The 17,843-nt window shown below is 41.9% G+C and overlaps 1 protein-coding gene across 1 annotated transcript in view; it reads right to left on the bottom strand.

Moving 5' to 3' along the window:
* Positions 1–17,843, bottom strand: part of SORCS3 (sortilin related VPS10 domain containing receptor 3) — a gene marked incomplete at its 5' end in the record, with an annotated part of 274,330 nt that overhangs the window by 176,126 nt on the left and 80,361 nt on the right. The window contains one exon of the mRNA XM_082285707.1: positions 9,722–9,789. Within this exon, the coding sequence (XP_082141833.1) occupies positions 9,722–9,789 (68 nt within the window). The remainder of the gene's footprint in view (positions 1–9,721; positions 9,790–17,843) is intronic.

Here is a 17,843-nt window from a genome sequence, read left to right as displayed (position 1 = left end):
TTGAAGACATTTGCCCAGGATCAGTCCGAATAACTTTTGAGTATTTCCAAGGATGGACACACCACAGCCTCCTTGAACAACCTCAGTCACTGTTCAGTCACACAGTAAAAAATGTTTTCCATCATATTCAGAGGGAACATCCTGAGTTTCAGTTTGTGCCCATGCATTGTCTCTTGTCCTGTCACTGGGCAGACACTTAAAAGACCATGGCTCCATTTTCTTTGCCCCCTGCTTTGAGGGATTTGTGCACATTGATGTGATCCACCAGTCCCACTCCAGCCTTCCCTTCTCCAGCTAAAGAGCTCTTTCAGCCTTTCTTCATATGAGAGATGTTCCACCCACTCGCTTTAGCGAGACCCTGTCCATACCCCATAACATTGTAAGATTTTTAACGTACTCTTCTCTGGGCACCTCTTTTCCCAATCCTAGTAGATGAGATATAGTATGGAAGCTCTTATGTAATTTATAATAACTTATTAAGAAGGTTTTATTTTTCACTTACCTATTTGCATATTTATAAGTGAATTTAACGTGTGGTTTTCATTACTACTGGCACAGATTCCCATTGAATGCATCCGCTACTAATCTGTGCCAACGAAACTCCTCTGCACAGCAAAGAGTGATCAGAAAAAGACATTAGCAAGGTCAAAACAAATTCATCTTTAAGTGTGGCTTCCTGCAAAAAGTTTTGCAGTCGACATCCAAATCTCATTAGAATGTAAGATTAGATAACTCAACCAAAGGAGCAGCTCTTTAACAAGAGCAATGGAATTGGTTCTCCAAATGACAAAAGAAGAGATGGAGTAGCCAATTCCTGTTAACAGGTGCGGCTCTGCTGATGCAGCAACAGTCACAACACCCACAGGATCTGCAACAGCAGGTTCTTGGCTACAAACTCCCTCCTGAGCACTGCCTTGCTGCTTCTAAACAAGTAGGCAAAGCACTACAAACACACCCTACCTGCCAACCCTGACAAGATGACTTCACAGGGACAGTGAGGCTTCAAAAGCACATTTGCTCTCGACAAAGCTTCCTCTGACCTTCTCCACCAAACCCCAGAACTAAATGCCTGGGAACATGACCAGAGCTCAAAATTCACTGCTGATGAGATAGGATGTCTCCTTTCTTGGGGATTCGGAATCAAATAAATTCACCAACAAGGACAGAAAAACTATAATAAATACAGCATGTATTAGCTGAGAACACAGGGACAAGCATATTTTTCCAGCCTCCTAGAACAGTTTACTTTTTTCCACAACAAATTTCATTAGTTCACACTAAGATCCTCATGTTTACAAATCTACACCAGAAATATCTTTTGGCATTAAATTCCCTAAATTTCCCATTTTATCATCTAGTTTTCTGGAATGGAATGACCAGAGATCTGAGCAGGTTTAAGTTTCCATTGACCCAGCTGAGTGCCTAAAAGGAGTGGCTCAAAAATTAAATTATGCCGAAGATATTTTTTTGGTTGGTTTGTTTTGGTTTGGGGTTGGTTCTTTGGGTTTGGGTTTTTTTTTTTTTTTTCAAACTACAATTTCAAAGAGCACTTCTAGGCCAATAAAACACCTTTACTTACACAATGTGGTAGCATCCAAGAGACACCAACTGACAGAGAGCCCACCTGTGATGCAGAAGACTCAAATCCCTTGTTTGAATAAGACAGCCACAGTAGACCCATCAAATTACAAATATTTGTATTACCTGTTAATCTGCCACAGAATATTCTGGGGGAAGTATATGAAAGATAAAAGCATGATTTCTTCATCTAGTTCTCTGGACTCAGAGATCTCCAAATCCCAAAACCACTTATATACTGTGAAATATCAAATCTCCAGCACAATCCCAGCTATTCTATTGGAATACTTAAAGCATGAGTAGCTCATTGCTGACAAACAGGTAACAAAAAAAGACATGTTTCTGCAACTCTGATCCAAAAGCTGTAGACTTGTCTGTTCCTTCAATGTTATAAAATAATTAATGTAAGCCATAGGCTACTGCCAGACTATCACGTTATTCAGCCACCAGTAGAAATATCCTCCATTAATTCACTGAATCCCCTTTTGAAATCCCTTTATGCTTTTATTATTTCTGCCTCCCAACATTCTGTAGCAATGAGTTACACAATGTAATTACTTGAGGAATAAAAAAGCACTTCCCTTTATATTTATTCAGAGCAACGGCTTGAACTTGGATCTTCCACACGTAAGATTAGAGTGAGTCTCTCCGTGGAGAGATTCTCAGTCTCTCCTGTTGCAGCTCTTTTGCAGAATATAAATAATTCAAGAGGGATGGCTGGGGCTCTTACCTGAATCGTGGAAAATTAAAACAAAATGCAGCATGTTTTTTTCTCTCTACGTTTTGTTTGGAATTCCACTTTGGTCCTGAGAACATTCCCTCCAAAAGTTAGGAATTTGATAAATTGCCTTTTCTTCTTGCTTCCCTGTATCCAGCCAGAAAACAAGGTGTATCCAAAAGTTCCCAGGTCTACTTATTATATATGATCCCAGGAGCATCCCAACAGCCCAGTTATCTATGAGATCAACACGTGTGTACAAACACACAACGTCTCTAGACCTGTTCAATGAGCACATTCCTCACCTGAACAGATCTGCAGCTTCCACTGTCAGTGACCAGCCCAGTCCTCCAACAGACACACGATTGAACATGAACAACTTCAGCAAAGCAGTCGCACTTTCAAGCTGCAAAAGCTGTGTGAATGGGGCACAGAGTGGGGATGTGTAGCACAGGTTGGACAGGAGTTACCTGCACACGAAAATGCGAACACCTGTGCGCCCACCATGCAACACCAAAATGAGGTTCTGGGGCAGAATGCAGCCAAAGCCAGGATTTACCTCTGTCTTCAGAGATTCACAGATATAAATAAAGCACGGGCATTTTTTTTTTAAATTAGCAGATTACCTAAAACACCATTACAATCTGCAGTTCTGTTTTTATTAATTCTCTCCAATTCAGTAGGAATTCCACCACAGAGTAGGGATGAGCAGATGCAGGGGGAAGCATATTAATAAATCATAAGTGTCATTAAAATTTGTAAACTAATATCTTCTGGGAAGTCTTGGCAATTAGTCTCAGGGCAAACAAAAAATTAATAAATCCAAAAGGCCCCCTGTCTGATGACATCCCTGCCCTCACAAAAAGGTCATTGATGAAGCAATTAAGAGACAACAAATGGACTAGTCAGCAGGTTGGTTCACAAAAGACAAATGAGCTCCATAAAACAAGAGGAATAAAACACCCTAATAAGCAAAGGTGGGACTTCAATCCACACACCACCCCGAGACACGTACAAAGGCTTTTAGACTCCTTTGCTGGGCTAATACTTTTCACATGATTTTGGTCTCCACCATCTCTGAGGCAACATTAATGTGATTAAAGCAAGGAACCACCATAAAGCAAAGGTGTGAACATTACTATTCCCTTTTTGGAAAATCCTGTGGGATATAACAGGGCTAGGGAAACATCAGGAAGGAGACAAATGAAACTTCTCTACAGAAGTTAGTCTTATACTTAAAGAATAAAGTATTAAAAAATGAAGTCTTATCTTTATTACCATTACTGATTTTGCCTAATCCTAAAGCATAGCCCTGAATTTAAGATAAGCCTATTAATTTTTATTATTGGTTCCCAAAACAGACACGTAAAACAGTTTTAACTCACACTATCCCTTTGTTGCAATGACAGCATCTCCTTCTAGTCTGAACTGCAAAGAATGTATGTTCTGGACACTACCTGGAACTCTGGCACATTTGAGGAGAGCTAAACCTATGGCTCATTCTGTTCAACTCCTTGAACACACTTTTTTTTTTTTTTTTTTTTTTAAATTACCATGAATCTTCCCATTCAGCTCCACACAGCCCAAGCAGTTCTGAATAATCCCTTCAGTATATTTCCTGACACCCACAATGAAATATTTGTTTAGCTCACATTATTTAACAAAGGGCCACCATCTTCATTTGGCAGCAGCTAGCTCAGGAGTGGGCCAGCATGCAGCTACTGTGCACGTCCCAAAGAGTTCCAGTGTGGCTCCCAGGCCATCTATGGCATCTTTGACTGACAGCCAGGCTGAACTGAACCAGGGTAAATGGGACCACCCACTGTGGGGAAATGACTAATCATCAAGAGTACCAGAAGCTAAGAACTGCATTACTCTGGGAATGTTGCTGAAGGTGTGCACTGACTGCAACTCAGGGTGCTGGGAGCCTCGAGGAACACCTCTCACACTGTGGTCATCTGCTGTGGTTCCCCATTCCCTTGGTTCTTCAGCAAACACAGTCTGCACCTAACAGCTCTCAACCACAAAGATTTTCATAGGTGGCTCACATAGCCTCAAAAAACTAGCCAGAATTAAGCTAAGCTATTTATACATTCTAACAAACAGCAACAGTAGAGATGCCAAACTTTTGGTTACCGTGGTTTTCAAATCCGAGATCAGGGTGCTTGCACACACAGCTGGCTCCTTCCCTCCATGCCCTGATGGCTGACTGCAGATACAAGAAACCCTTCTCCTCATCAGCACAGTATTTCTGCACTTTGCAGCATTATTAAAAAGTGCCAAAGAAGATGCAGTAATGGGAAGCATTACTACTTTGAAAATCAGCTCCATTAATTTTACGCCTGAATACAATCATCCAGAAAATAGCACATATCGAAGATGCATGTCATCAGCACAAAAGTGGAAAATTATAAATGTAATCAAATTTGACAATACTGAGAGGAGATGTCAGCTGCTGGTCATGGAGACTGCATTTCAATACAGCAAGCTCCAGAAAACTACAGTGCCCCAGTGGAGCCAAACCAGTACCAAGCAAGAGGTCGTGGCACAAACCAGAATTTGCCATTCACAATGCAGTCTAAACTATGTATTGGCACTGGGATGGAAACACTCTTAAGAAAGCTCTGGCTGTGCCAGGACCTATTTCAGGTTTGGCTTGTTCCACAGAGGATGATATGGAAATTTGAGTCAGGCTTTTTGAATCTCCAGACCCCTGACTTCTTTACACACCAGTCTTAGAGGCTGCTACATTTGGAGCAAGCAGACTGAGCCCCAGTTCCCAAAGGGCACTTCACACCACGTTCACTCTTTCCCACCTACAGCAGCCCTCCCTGAAGCCAGCTCTGTGTGCCACACACAAAGCTAGGGCACAGAAATCAGCATGAGCTGGGAAATTATTGCAAAGACAAAAAATGCTAGAGATACACTGACATATGCTGAGGGTCTCTGGGGACTGTGGGAGGCTTAAGAGGCAAGTCCACGGGAGGAAACAACATAAAGCCCTCTGGTAATTCAAACAAAACTGAATGAAAGAGCAATGCACGACATAAGGCAGCTTGCAAGCAAGCTGAGGGGTTTTTACTCCTCTCTGCTCCAAACTAGGGTTGCAGCTGCTGCATTTTGCAGCTGTCTCTATTAAAAAGCTGAAAGGGTTTTTTTCTAACTCAACAAAAAGACTAAGACAACAGACTAACCTCTTTAGGCACTGCAGCCGCAAGAGTAAAAAAAATGCTTGGGGATTTTTGACTGCTGCCATGGAGACATAATTTCTTGGTTAATAAACAAGAAAACAAGACGGAATATATATATATATATATATATATATATATATATATATATATATATATATATATATATCAATTCCTTCATCAGAGTTTTAGCCTCTTAAACAGAAAGAGTTAGTCACAATTTTGGGTTAATGCATGGGCCAGCATTATGTACAATCAGATAATTTAGCTGGGACCACAGCCAGAGGAGAGGAACTCCAGGGGACCCATCTGAGGTGGGTAAAACGGTAGCAGGGACTCAGAGCTGACACATGCAAGTGCTTGCACTTTGGAAGAAAATCTAAACTGCTCCCCACTGCCCAATTAGCTGATGTGTTGCAGTCATGGCTGTGGCATTGATCATAAACAGCACCTTGCTCGCTTGTGCTTCTCCTGTCTTCTGGATCGCCCTGTTGTCTCTCTGTCTTCACAGAGATTGAGAGCTCCCTCAAGATTGAGAGGGGAAGCTGTCTTTTTAGGTACTTCAATCCAAATAAATAAAATAAATGAATGCATTCCTGAGTACTAAAAAAAGGCAACAATGGCAAACGTTCATTCCAGTTATCTTAGCAGAAAGAAACTGCTCAATAGGCACTGGTTGAAACAGTTGAAAACATTTCAAATATTAAAATATCAATTTTAAATATTTATCCAGAATGTCATGTTCCCACAACTTTATCTCAATACTGTGCAGCTTAAACAATTCCTGTGAAGCAGCCTGGCACTACTCCTTAGAGAGAGAGTTAATATTTCATGACAGATCACTCCTGTATGCTTACAGTTCCTCATGGACAATGAAGTTTGATGCAGGGATCCTGGCCTACAGAGAGTTTGGGAATTAGAGGTGCTCCAACAGCACTTCAAATCAAAACAATATAAGTTTACAGATTTAGAGAGAAAATTCTTTTCCTTTTGTTGATAGAGAAGAGGTATTAGTGGGGTGAAAAAAAAATTCTACAGATGTGGGAACCTAGAATGCCAAGAATATTTCTCTGCATTCTAGGTTCCCACATACAGAAAGCATATATCCATCCCTTAATCCATTTTTTATTTAAAGCAGGCTGGGTACTTAACTACACAATTAGGTAATTTGCTAGGCAATGAGAACTGATGAAGGGTTTGCATGTCTAAAAGCTTAAATAATTTTTACAGTTCTATTTGTTGACCCATGAAAAAGACCTCTCTCCAGAAATTCATAAATGACTCATACCATCACAAGTATAGTAAAGTAACAATAAAGTAGCTTCCTTTCATAGGAGGAAAATTATCACCTCCACTCAACTCAGTGGGAAAAACAAAAATCTAAACCACAACTGACAGGTATCTCCTGTGATGAAGAAGAGATGTGGCATTCACAAGGAAGAGAGTGTGTGTGGGTGGTTTTTTTTTCCTTGAAGCTGGCTGCTTCAAGGCTGGCTGCTTCAGTAGCAATAGAGACCTTTTCTGTGATTGTTTGAGCCCCAGAAGCAGGAATTTGGATATTAGAGCAATGCCTGTGTTCCTGCATTCAAATGCTGACTAGCATTTCCCCTGTCTTAAGCTCATATCAGCCTGATATAGGAGCAGTTTCTCCTATATCTTGTAACTTCTAATTCTCCTCTCTTCCTCTGTTGCTCTCACTCCCTTTTTTAATTACATTCAGGATGTTTTCTTATTGATTTACTTGTTTTTGTATTTAGATGCAGGGATTAGAAGTTCTTTTCATATGGCAATTCAGTTCTCCATTAAACAAAGCCTCTCATGCTAAAACCCAGGGGGAACTGAGGAGATTTTGATGCATGAAGCAGGTGGAGGCAAGATGGTATTTGGAGATTGCACTGCACTCTGCTTTATCTCAGCATCCTCTGCCATGTGATTCATTGCTCTCAGCCACAAAAGCCACTCTCCTCTCTTGTGCAAGCAACTGTATTTGCCGAGTGGTCAGGATAGATATCATACAGCACCTCTGCTCAGATGGGCAGGACTCCTGGCTAGCAGAAAGGATTAGTTGTATTTCCAGAACACAGGAAAAAACCCAAAGACCTTGGAAATGAACAGATCATCTTCTGATACTTACTTGAACTTGCATTCAGTTTGTGACCCATCTGGGGGCCCAAAGAATCTACAAAAATTAACCAAGAAAAGCAAACCTATTGCCAGGAGGCTTACATTCCTTCTGCAAAGAGAAATCCTCCTTTTAAAAGTTTCAGGGTCTCAAAAATGAAAAGAAAATATTGAAAAGCACCAATTTAAATAATGCAAAGATTTAGGGGGCTGCAAGTGCAAACAGAACAGAAATCCCAAGAAAAGGAGTATTTCTCTGGCTTATTTCTTACACTTAGTATCTATTTGCATTTCTTCAATGTCCTTTGCAGAGAAACTAAAAAATGCTCTCTAGGACTCCACACTCCCCTGCCAAGTACAACATGGCTTCATCCTGAGTTGCCCAAGCAGAAAGTAAGGTTTAGAGCCCAAGAGCTCTACCTACTAGCTCTTACCCTGAGCTTTCCTCACAGACCTAGGAAAAGAACATGGGAAATTCTAACTTCTCAATCTCTTTGAGTCTCCAGGCCCCTCACTGGCCCCTGTTTCACTGGAGACCAGAAGTGTTCCAGAACATGCCGAAACACTCCCACAAAGCAGTGTGTTTTCCCAGCTGACCAAGTGCTGGATGCTTTCAAATGTACTGATGATGAATTACATTTCCATCACTTTGGGAAACTTCCAAAAGGGGTGCTGCTATTACCTTTCTGCAGAGCCCAGGTGATGCTGCAGGCTCAGGATTAAGACAAGGTTTGCCTGTTTGTTACATTATTTATGCAGAGCAGATTGTTTAGCAATTATGTTTAAAGTACAATCACAGTGCCATTTGTACTTGCTATGTAAAGAGGCAAAAGTTTTTTAAGGCATTAATACCTTGAAAAGTACCAGGGTAAGTGGAAATGACTGTTCTCTCTTCTTAGCTGCATGGTTATTTATACTTTTGCAGATTACCATGGTGCAGTGCAATTAGGCTTCTTAAGTACTGTTCAAATTGAGAAGTTTCAAGAGCTTTACTGAATAATTAACCCTTAAATACATTTACAGGAATAAAGCTGCAGCAAATGGCCAAAGCCTTCTCCAACAGGGGCTTTTAAATTACTTCTGAAGAAAGAAGAATGAGAGACCATCTGCCAGGGAGGGCTCACACCCAAGCACTGGCTACAATGCACTGACTATTCCACCAACTGCACTATGAGCAGGTTTCACAACAGCTGTAATACACCAGGTGAATCTGAAACAAAGCACTTGGTCTCACCAGCCCCTGTCTGCTTTTTCATTCTTTTTTTTTTTCTTTTTTTTTTTTTTTTTAAATATGTCCTTAGGGTAAAAAACACCTCATAACAATTCTGTTAAAGACATACCCTTTCCATGCCACAGGCAGGATGAAACCATTTGGTGATTTCAAACATCAAGGAACTGACCTTGGTGTTTATAGGGGTGAGTTTGGGGGCTGAGGGGATTTTAAGTTATTTCTTTGTTTTAAATGCAGACACACACTTCCAAACACACACTGTCCAGAAGCATGTTTCCCCAGGCCAGGACAGTCCATCTCCTGTGGCAGACTAGGAATATGGCAGCTATGCAACACCATCCATGTACATCCACAGTGGAGAAGGCACCAGCACCTCATTGTGGCATCTCTAGCCCTTCAGCAGCTACTCTCCTTACAGCTCAACAGAGACTCACTACCAAGATGACCATCTCAGCTTGGGTGAGGAACAAGGCTAAGATCAGCTAAGATTATATCAGCACTGTGTTTTCTACCTTCTCAGACACAGTGTGTACACATCTGTAGAGCCTGTTTTCATTGCCAGCCTCACAGCAGAGAGAGGAAGGAAGCGACTTGTCTAAGGACACTCAAAGGTGAGAATGAAACCAAGCTCCTCTGTGTGCCAGGGAAGTGCCATTATGTGATGAAACCCTCCTGTTTGCAGACCCCACTTCATTAAAAGGATGTGTCCCAATCATGTATCCCTTTTCCAAAAAGCAACTCCAGTTGTCTCGGAGTCTCTCCCAGCTTCTCCTCTGATGAACCCAGATACTCCCCCACGCCCACACCCCAGGTCAGCCCCCAGTTTTACAAGAGACACAGTGCAACCCTCCATGCCAGTTGCTGTGATTTCCACAATCCACGTACCTCCACAGTGAGCTCTCCGTAACACTCCCCAAGTTGAAGTCGTAGAGCTTTGTCAGAATGAGAATCACCTAGAGAGGGGAAAGGGAGGGAGGGAGGGAGGAAGACAGAAAGGGAAAAAGGAGAAAGAAAAGGTTGCTGTTAGATTTTGTAATGATACACAAGGCATCTGCAACCACCCAAAGGAGAGCTGAGCATTTATCCATTAAAGTTGCAGTATTATAGGATAAAGTAGGTTTAAAAAATAAAATGGGAAATCATTATCTTAGTGCATTGTATAACCAGTAACACTTATTTTAATCCCAACATGTTTTGCATTTGAAATAAAACATGCCACCAGGAATTAATCAGACTCTGTGAGCTGACCTCTCTGCAACTACAATTATTCAAAGTCAGGAATGGAATCAAATGCAGCCTTGTTAATTCAATAGCTCAATCTAAAATTACAGTCAACTTCTTTTGTCTCTCAACATGCTATCACTAATTATTGAGTCTCCATGGAAAGAACTGGCAAGTTTGTTTATGTAGATCCCCATCCAGCAAAACAGTCCATCTTGCCTAGAATCAGCTTTGTTTTCTCCATCTGCTTTCACTGACTCCAGAGCATGGGAATTCCTACATGCCATCACCTTCCTGCACTGGTAAGAGGGACACGGAGCATGGCATTCTGCTTTTGCACTGAGCAAGACAAAATTTCACCTGTATCTTTAGTGCTTAGGGAGAGTCAGAGGCTCCAGGACTCACTGACTTTCTGAAGAGAACACTCCCGAGTCATGCCCCTGCAAACTGAGGCTGGGGGCGAAGGGAGTTAAGGAGTACACAGGGGACCACAGAGGAATATAACTTCCCTCTGAGGTACCTGGTGCTCTAACCTCAGATTTCACAGGTAAATGTAATCCTCCTAGTTACAAGCTACACTGCCCAATGTCCTTCTCTCCAGAAAGGCAGTTACCATTCTGATAGCTTGGGAGCCTCTGTGCTCTCTGTGTTGGGATGGGAACTTGTGCAGAAAGAATAGAGGTTTCTCAATGGAAGGTAAGAGCATTTGAGCATCTGCTCCTTGCCTTTTTAGCATAACTAATGTCATACATTTCATTCCCTTGGATTCTACAGGACCAGCCTGAAGGAAAAGCTCCAGGGCATCTCTTCATTATTGTTTTGCATCATTTTAACATTTCATCATCATTTCCTCCTTGCATGATTCAAGCACAGGCCAGTTTCCCTCACATCTGCTCCAGCTGTGAGAGAGAGCATCTAGGGCAATGAGCCCCACTGCCTGGGTGGGGTTTGTTAACAGTTACTTCACAGTTTGCCGAAAAGGTGGGTCCAAGTGAGAGATGTGGCTCAAATGGCTGAGTTCATTAATGTTTTCCTATGCAACAAGGATCTTTGCTAATACAAAAGCCAGGCCTCCCTCCCTCTTCCTCCTCCCACAGCAGTGGGATCAGCCATACCTTTCATTGGGCTTTCCCAGCTGAAAGGCTGATGGGTGCAGAGTTTAAAGCTTTGCAGAAAAATGCCAAAGGATTAATCAATAACACAGCTGCTGCAGCACTCGTTTACTGTCAGCATACCACCAGGAAAAAACCTGTTCAAATTGTAAGGGACCTTGGTACGTGACTATGCAGTCAGTGCCCAACTTAATGACTTTAGAATAGATGCTCCAAGCATTCCTCCCTCTACTGGATTCACTTTCAGCATCCCCTGTTGCATTTTTCCCTTTATTTCCCCACGCAGAGACCTTTAGGAAGAAGATAATAGCCAAGCTGCTTCCAGCAGGGTGTGAAAAGAAACCTGCCAGGCAGATTTGAGTCAGCATATTCAAGTCCATGTCAGCTGAAACCAATGCTATGCTATGGGGAAATAAAGCTAACATTCTTTTTATCACAGCTTAAACCCTGCACACACCTTTCCATAAAAAGGGGGAAGAGCCAGCTGCAAGCTGCAGCAACCAAGGTTTGTATGGTTTGTGTGCCTCCTCACCTTACATCCAGCAGGGCAGCCTTCTCCCAGCTAAAACCCGATGAGAATGACATTTTTAGGATGTTCCTTATATTCCCACAGGCACTCAGACAGGACTCCTCTCAAGAGTCTCTAGGAAGCCATGGACTACAGCACAAGCCCTGCCTGAAATTGCATGCCTTGTATTGCTCGCAACTATGGTGAGGTTTCACAAAGTTAAGTTTTCAAGTTTCAGAGTCTAAGCACATTGAAGACAGCTGAGTTCAGTGGATCCTGGATCCATTCCTAAACACAGTAAATAAAATCCCTGTGTCTTGGTAAAAGTTCAGCAGATCTACCTTTTTTCCACCCTAAATTGTAATTACAACTAAAGGCAGCATCCATACTCTCCCAGCTCTTTGTGTGTCTCTCCCTAGATCACCTATGCCCTATATTTTTGAAGACATCACTTATCTGTTACCACCCTGCAAATGCTAGGATAACACCAGCTTTACAGAAGTGGGCTGAATGCTACTTAGCTCCTGGTTATAAATTCATAGTAAAAGCACATTGTTTAGTATGACTTTCCTGGATTTTTGCCCAGGATGACTAACATCCATCTCTGCTTGTTGGTGGCCATGGAAAGCACAAGCATGAGCATCCCTTTGCAGTATCTTACACGGGGTCCCAGGAAATAGCAGGAGTTGCCTGAGGCAGTGGTAACACCTACAGCAACCTGTCCCTAAAATCACTCACGACATGAGCCCAGCCCAGGCAGCATTCCCACACCACAACCCCAGACAGCTTCCACCCTGCTCCCGCTTGCTTTTGAGACAAAACACCTCAGACTCAATAAAGGTAACTCTTGCAATGGTTTGAGAGTTTGAAAACCGGGGAGGATCTGAGCATCTGAACACACAACCTTACCAAGAAAAGCTGCAAAAGCACCTTCCCCCCACACATGAGACCATGAGACCACAGTGCAAACACAGCTGCTCAGGAACCATCACGGGGTTGAGACACAAACCAGAGCCTGAAAGGCAGAGCTGGTTCCTGAGCTGTCTCCATGGGGTGTGTTTGACACAGCTCAGCAGAGGAAACTTCAAACCCTTTCAAGAGGATATTCTGAGGCCCCATCACATTGCCCCAGCCATGCTAAGAAGAAACAAGAAGCAGCGGCAGATGTGGGAAAGCACCAGATTTTCTAAGACATCCTGTTGTTTGAATGCTTTAGTTGAGAAAGAACAGAACAAAATATTAGGAAAATTGGACACATTTTCCAAAACTGAATTCTGACAGGAGAAAGAAAAATTAAAAAGGGAAAAACCTTCGTTGACTCAGGCTTAGACATTTGCTTCCAATTTCTGCTTTGTAGTTGAAGAAGCTCAGCTTGTTTTTGTCAACCCTAACAAATAACCTTGTTTTTTCCATGCCAGTGTAATTTTGCATGAAAATCTTGATGATTTTCATTTTAAAAGCTGAATTCTACTGAAAATTTGAGATTTTACATTTAAGGCACTATTTCAAAACAAAAACATGTTCTTCCCTGAACTGAGAGAAATCTGGAATTGCCACCCCATAGAAAATGCCCACTCTGCAACATAAATTAAAACGTTTTACTCTGGGGAAAAGAAATAAAAAATAATAAAGTTCCAAGCAATTCAGAAACAGCAAAAACTTACACTTAGGAATTATTTAATCAAAATAAAGAAAACACCTTTATAGTGCCAAATTAAATTGTTTCTATTCATCAAACCAATCTTTCCAAAATTAATTCCAAGTCAGCTCAATGTTAAACTGCATTTTATTATGGGATCATACTTCTCATTTCAGGAAATACAGCTCAGATATTAAATTTCCTCATCTCCTGCATGCTAGGCTCCATGCACTACACTGTGCTTCCCAGGACACCCCAGGGCAGCTGCCCCTTGGGACACCAAGCAGCTCAGCTGGTTGAGAATGAAAAAAAGGGAAAGAGTCTGTAGGACTGAGTATGGAAATAGGAAGGCTGAATTACAGCTCCCTTAAGGCAATACAATCCCTCTGGAAAATGCAATTTCAAGCCGAGCTTACACAAAACGTAATGACCTGAATAATTTAACAAACTGTTTTGGTTTTGTAGACAGAAATGGGAATGAAGAAAGGATAATCAGAAAAAAATATATTTTCTTTGGAAAGAAGTGATGTTCCAGTCCTACAAGAATTTTCTTATGTACTTTATTTTTCACACATGCATCTCCACAGTGCATATAGGTTGGGGTTTTTTTCACTGTCCACTAAATACCCTGCTTTAAGGCTAATATAAAAAAATGCCAACACCTGCCAATCATTTACCTTCAATGGTCTTTACTTCAATACCGATTAAGAGCCTCTGGCACTGAGGAATCCTGACATAATGCTCTATAGCATACTAAACCACTAAATCCAGACTTAGTATGATGGACCTCTTCTTAAAATAAGGCCAGCAAGCATCCAAAACTGTCCAATTCAGCAGCCTTGAATCTTGACACAACTCGGCTGGCATGAAAGCAGAAAAATTACAACCAGGAACATTAGCCCACATTTCATTCCATCTCAAAAACACATCCCTGAACAGATCCCTATTATCCCTATTGTTCAGACAATTATCAGGAATCTCCAAGCCCACAAATCACAAAAGTACTCAGAAGCTTTTCAGAGTATTTGCTGGCATAACAATCTTCCATGCCAATAAAATTTTACTATGAAGGAAAATTACTTTAGTTCATTAAACCCACCTCCAGATCTTGCCAACTCTAAACGGGCAAAGTCCTTTGCATATACCCCACAGTGGAATATATAATGTCTGTTTCCCACAAATTAGAGTGCAAAGGCACTGCCGTTCCTTCAGCAGCTTGGCAGTGAACCTCAGAACAAGTGAAAAGCACCACATCAAAGGCTGTCATGCTCCTGTGTAAGGGGACACTCATATTAGAGACACGAGAGGGAAGAGCACAGGAGCCAGAGAAAGCAGGTGATCATTTCAGACAGACATCTGAAAGGCCAGCTCTGATTCACTTCATGAGACATCTCTTCTCTAAGTGATCCTGCTATATCAGCTCAGGGATTAACACAACTCATCAGTAGCCCTGTGCACATATTTGCCAAGTGTAATTAATAACGAGTACAGGGATGAGCACTAGGCAGCACAGAGCACAGCAGAAAGAAGGCAGGCAAATTTACATGTGAAAAACGAGAGCTCTCCCCTCACTTGCTCTGGCATGCTGGGGTCTCTGTCTCCTGCCCACACACGTATTTCCATGGTGCTTGCAACATTTTCTATCCTTCAAGCCAGCCACAGGAAGCTCGTCTGCAATTTCCATCTGCCATTCCCCAACCCATATGAGAGCAACAGCACCCAAGAAGTACATTTCCAATGTGAGCAAGCACAGGATATTGGGAACCAGTGTCAGTAAAATGCTCACAGCTGAAGAAAAGTTGGCTTAAAAAGCTCTGGGACTTAAATGCCAGCAGCACTGATCTGTGTAGGTCCCTGGTGTTTTCGTCTTTGGGATTTTTGAGGGGTTTTGTTTGTTTGTTTTGGGTTTCTTTTTTGTGGTGGTGGTGGGTGGTTTTCAAGGCACAAGATTATTAACTAAAGACGGACTGATTGACAAGCATGGACATGATCATTCATGATCATGAATTTGCTAAAGCACTCTTTCATGCCATCTCTTCATTCAAAGCTAATTCTGTCAAAAGCCACCAATACCAGCCTAAATTTCCCCACACAAACACTCAAAAGATAGGGAAAGGACCATTTGTATGTTCAATATATATTTGTGCTGAAGTGTGTGGTGGGTTGATCCCAACCAGCAACTAAGCACCAATCCAGACACTCACTCTGTCCCACCCCAGGGTGATGGGGGAGAGAACCAGAAAAGCAAAAGTGAAAAAAAACCTTGTAATTCCTGACAAAGACATTTTCATTAGTCAAGGAAAGGAAAGAAACTATAAATAAATAAACAAGTGATACAAAGGCAGTCACTGACTGTCCCCCCCAGCAGACCAATGCAGAACCAGCCTTAGAACGTAGTTACTACTGCTGAGGATGATGTATGGAACACAACACCTTTCTGGCCTCCTCCTCGGGTAGGCAGAGTGAGAAACGGAAAACCTGACACTGTGAAGCTCAGTTCAGCTACACCTAAAACACCAATGTGCTATCAGCACTACTTTAACCAAGAATTCAAAACACAGCATGGCACAGGCTGCTCTGAAGAAAATTATTCCAGTACAAGTGTTTTCCTAGGTCAAGGTAGAGTGATTCTCAAAAACAATCATTGCTGAATCCTGGTCTCACCAAAATCTCTTCGCACAAATACAGCCTCAAGAAATATATGTGAGCATGTGAGTGATCAAACTGTGTAACATCTCCATCCTCATTTACCCTGGAGGTCTGAGTGCAGTTGCCAATACCCAAGAGTGCCATCTCCAGTTGTGAGAAGCATATAGAAAGAACTATTAGGAAGGTCCCAGGAGAGGAATTTGAATTCCACAGATGTTAACAAATTCTGCAAGCATCACCACTATGAAACAAGGCAAGCAATGGCATCTTTGTTTTACTGATGAGGAGGCAGAGGGAGATTAAGTCAAAGTTTAAGTGTTTCTCTACATGGAAACACTCAGAAAGAAGAATCCAAATCAGCTTTTAAGAGTTTGGTTCGATCCACTTTGCAAATACATACAAAAAATCAAATTGAAGACCACTTTATTCTGAAAAAGTATCTCCATCGAGAAATTTAGCATAGCTGAAATAATCCAATTCAGCACATTTAGATAATTTAAGGTAAGAAGCATTATCTGGAAGATAAAACACCAATCTGAGTTCACCCAGAGTAAGAGGATGATTAACTAAGAAGGAAAGCATATGCCTTAAATACCAATCTACCCTTTTTTCCCCAGCCTGGTGAGCAAATCTGAAGAAAACTTATGTCCAGATAATAGGAGTTAATGAACATCCTAAGACACAAGAAGAAAACAGCAGAGGTACTGACAACAAACACAGGCCAAATCCTGCCCCTGGAAATCAGAGGAGCACTTGTGTAAGTGTAAAGCTTTGCCAACTTAACCTGCAGCAAAGCACTTTTCCTTACTTTTGTTCCTTTCTTTCTTTCATTTTTTTTTTTAATCTCTGGAGAGATAAAAATGATCTGTGGGTGGCTTCCGGCAGTGCAGGCAAAAGAGCCTTCTGAAATTGAAAGAAACAAGTCCCAAGATCACACACAGAAACAAAACATGTTCCAGTGAACTTGTGATCTCCAAACAGCTGAGACTGTCAAATTTGTCCTCAAAACAAGAACCAGCAACTAAAAGGAGGATATTTGCCTTTAATCCTCCTTTGCCTGTGTTGCTTATCACTTTCCAGTAGGAAAACTGCCACAGCAGGCTCCTTCTGTCCCCTGTCCTCCTCCCTTTCCATATAAATCAGGCAGCACAATAGGCTGGAGCCAGAGCAGGAGTCTTCCCAGGGGCACAGCTGGAGACAAATCACATTATCTTCACAAAAGCACCTTCCATATGTAAGGAACAATTTGAAATTCCCATTTACAGGACTTGCACTGAATGAACAGAACCTGAGGGTGCAAAAGAAAAAAAAAAAGCCCAGAACTAAAACCACTAAAACTGCAGCCTTGCGGAAAGAGCCAGATCTGGAAAGCCCAACTCTCTCCTCCTGTGCCTTTACCAGCAAAAGCAAGGCAGGAATTTTGTGTGCTGCTTCTCTGCTTTGGCAATCCAAGGGCAAGCCCAGTCTGTCAAAGAAATAACACCCATCAGCATCAACACAGAGAGACAACTCTTCTGGAGTCACAGACTTACCTTTCTGGCCTCTCACAAATCTAGAAAGGATTTTTAATTGAATCTGACAGGGTCCTTCATGCTTTTGGTTTTAGGCATTTTTGTGCAGGGACTGTAATTTAGGGTATGTTCAGAGATGCCTGGCACATAGGAATCCTTGCCATGGTAGTGAATGCAGCTGAATAACCCCATCAGCAAGGAATGACTAATGACTCCAGGACTCAGAAAAGGAATCAGACTATAATGTTTTACAACAATGTGGGAAAAGAAGTCTGATTCCAAGGCAGACATTCCAATCAAATCATCAACCAAAGGAAGGGTATTCATAGCCACTAGCTGTATAGTGGCTGCAAGTCAGCCCAAAGGC

The sequence above is a fragment of the Coloeus monedula genome, assembly GCF_965178545.1.
Source record: "Coloeus monedula genome assembly, chromosome: 8".
Lineage (NCBI taxonomy): Eukaryota > Metazoa > Chordata > Aves > Passeriformes > Corvidae > Coloeus > Coloeus monedula.
Note: the sequence above shows the minus strand (reverse complement) of the source record. Positions and strands in the feature narration are given on the sequence as shown.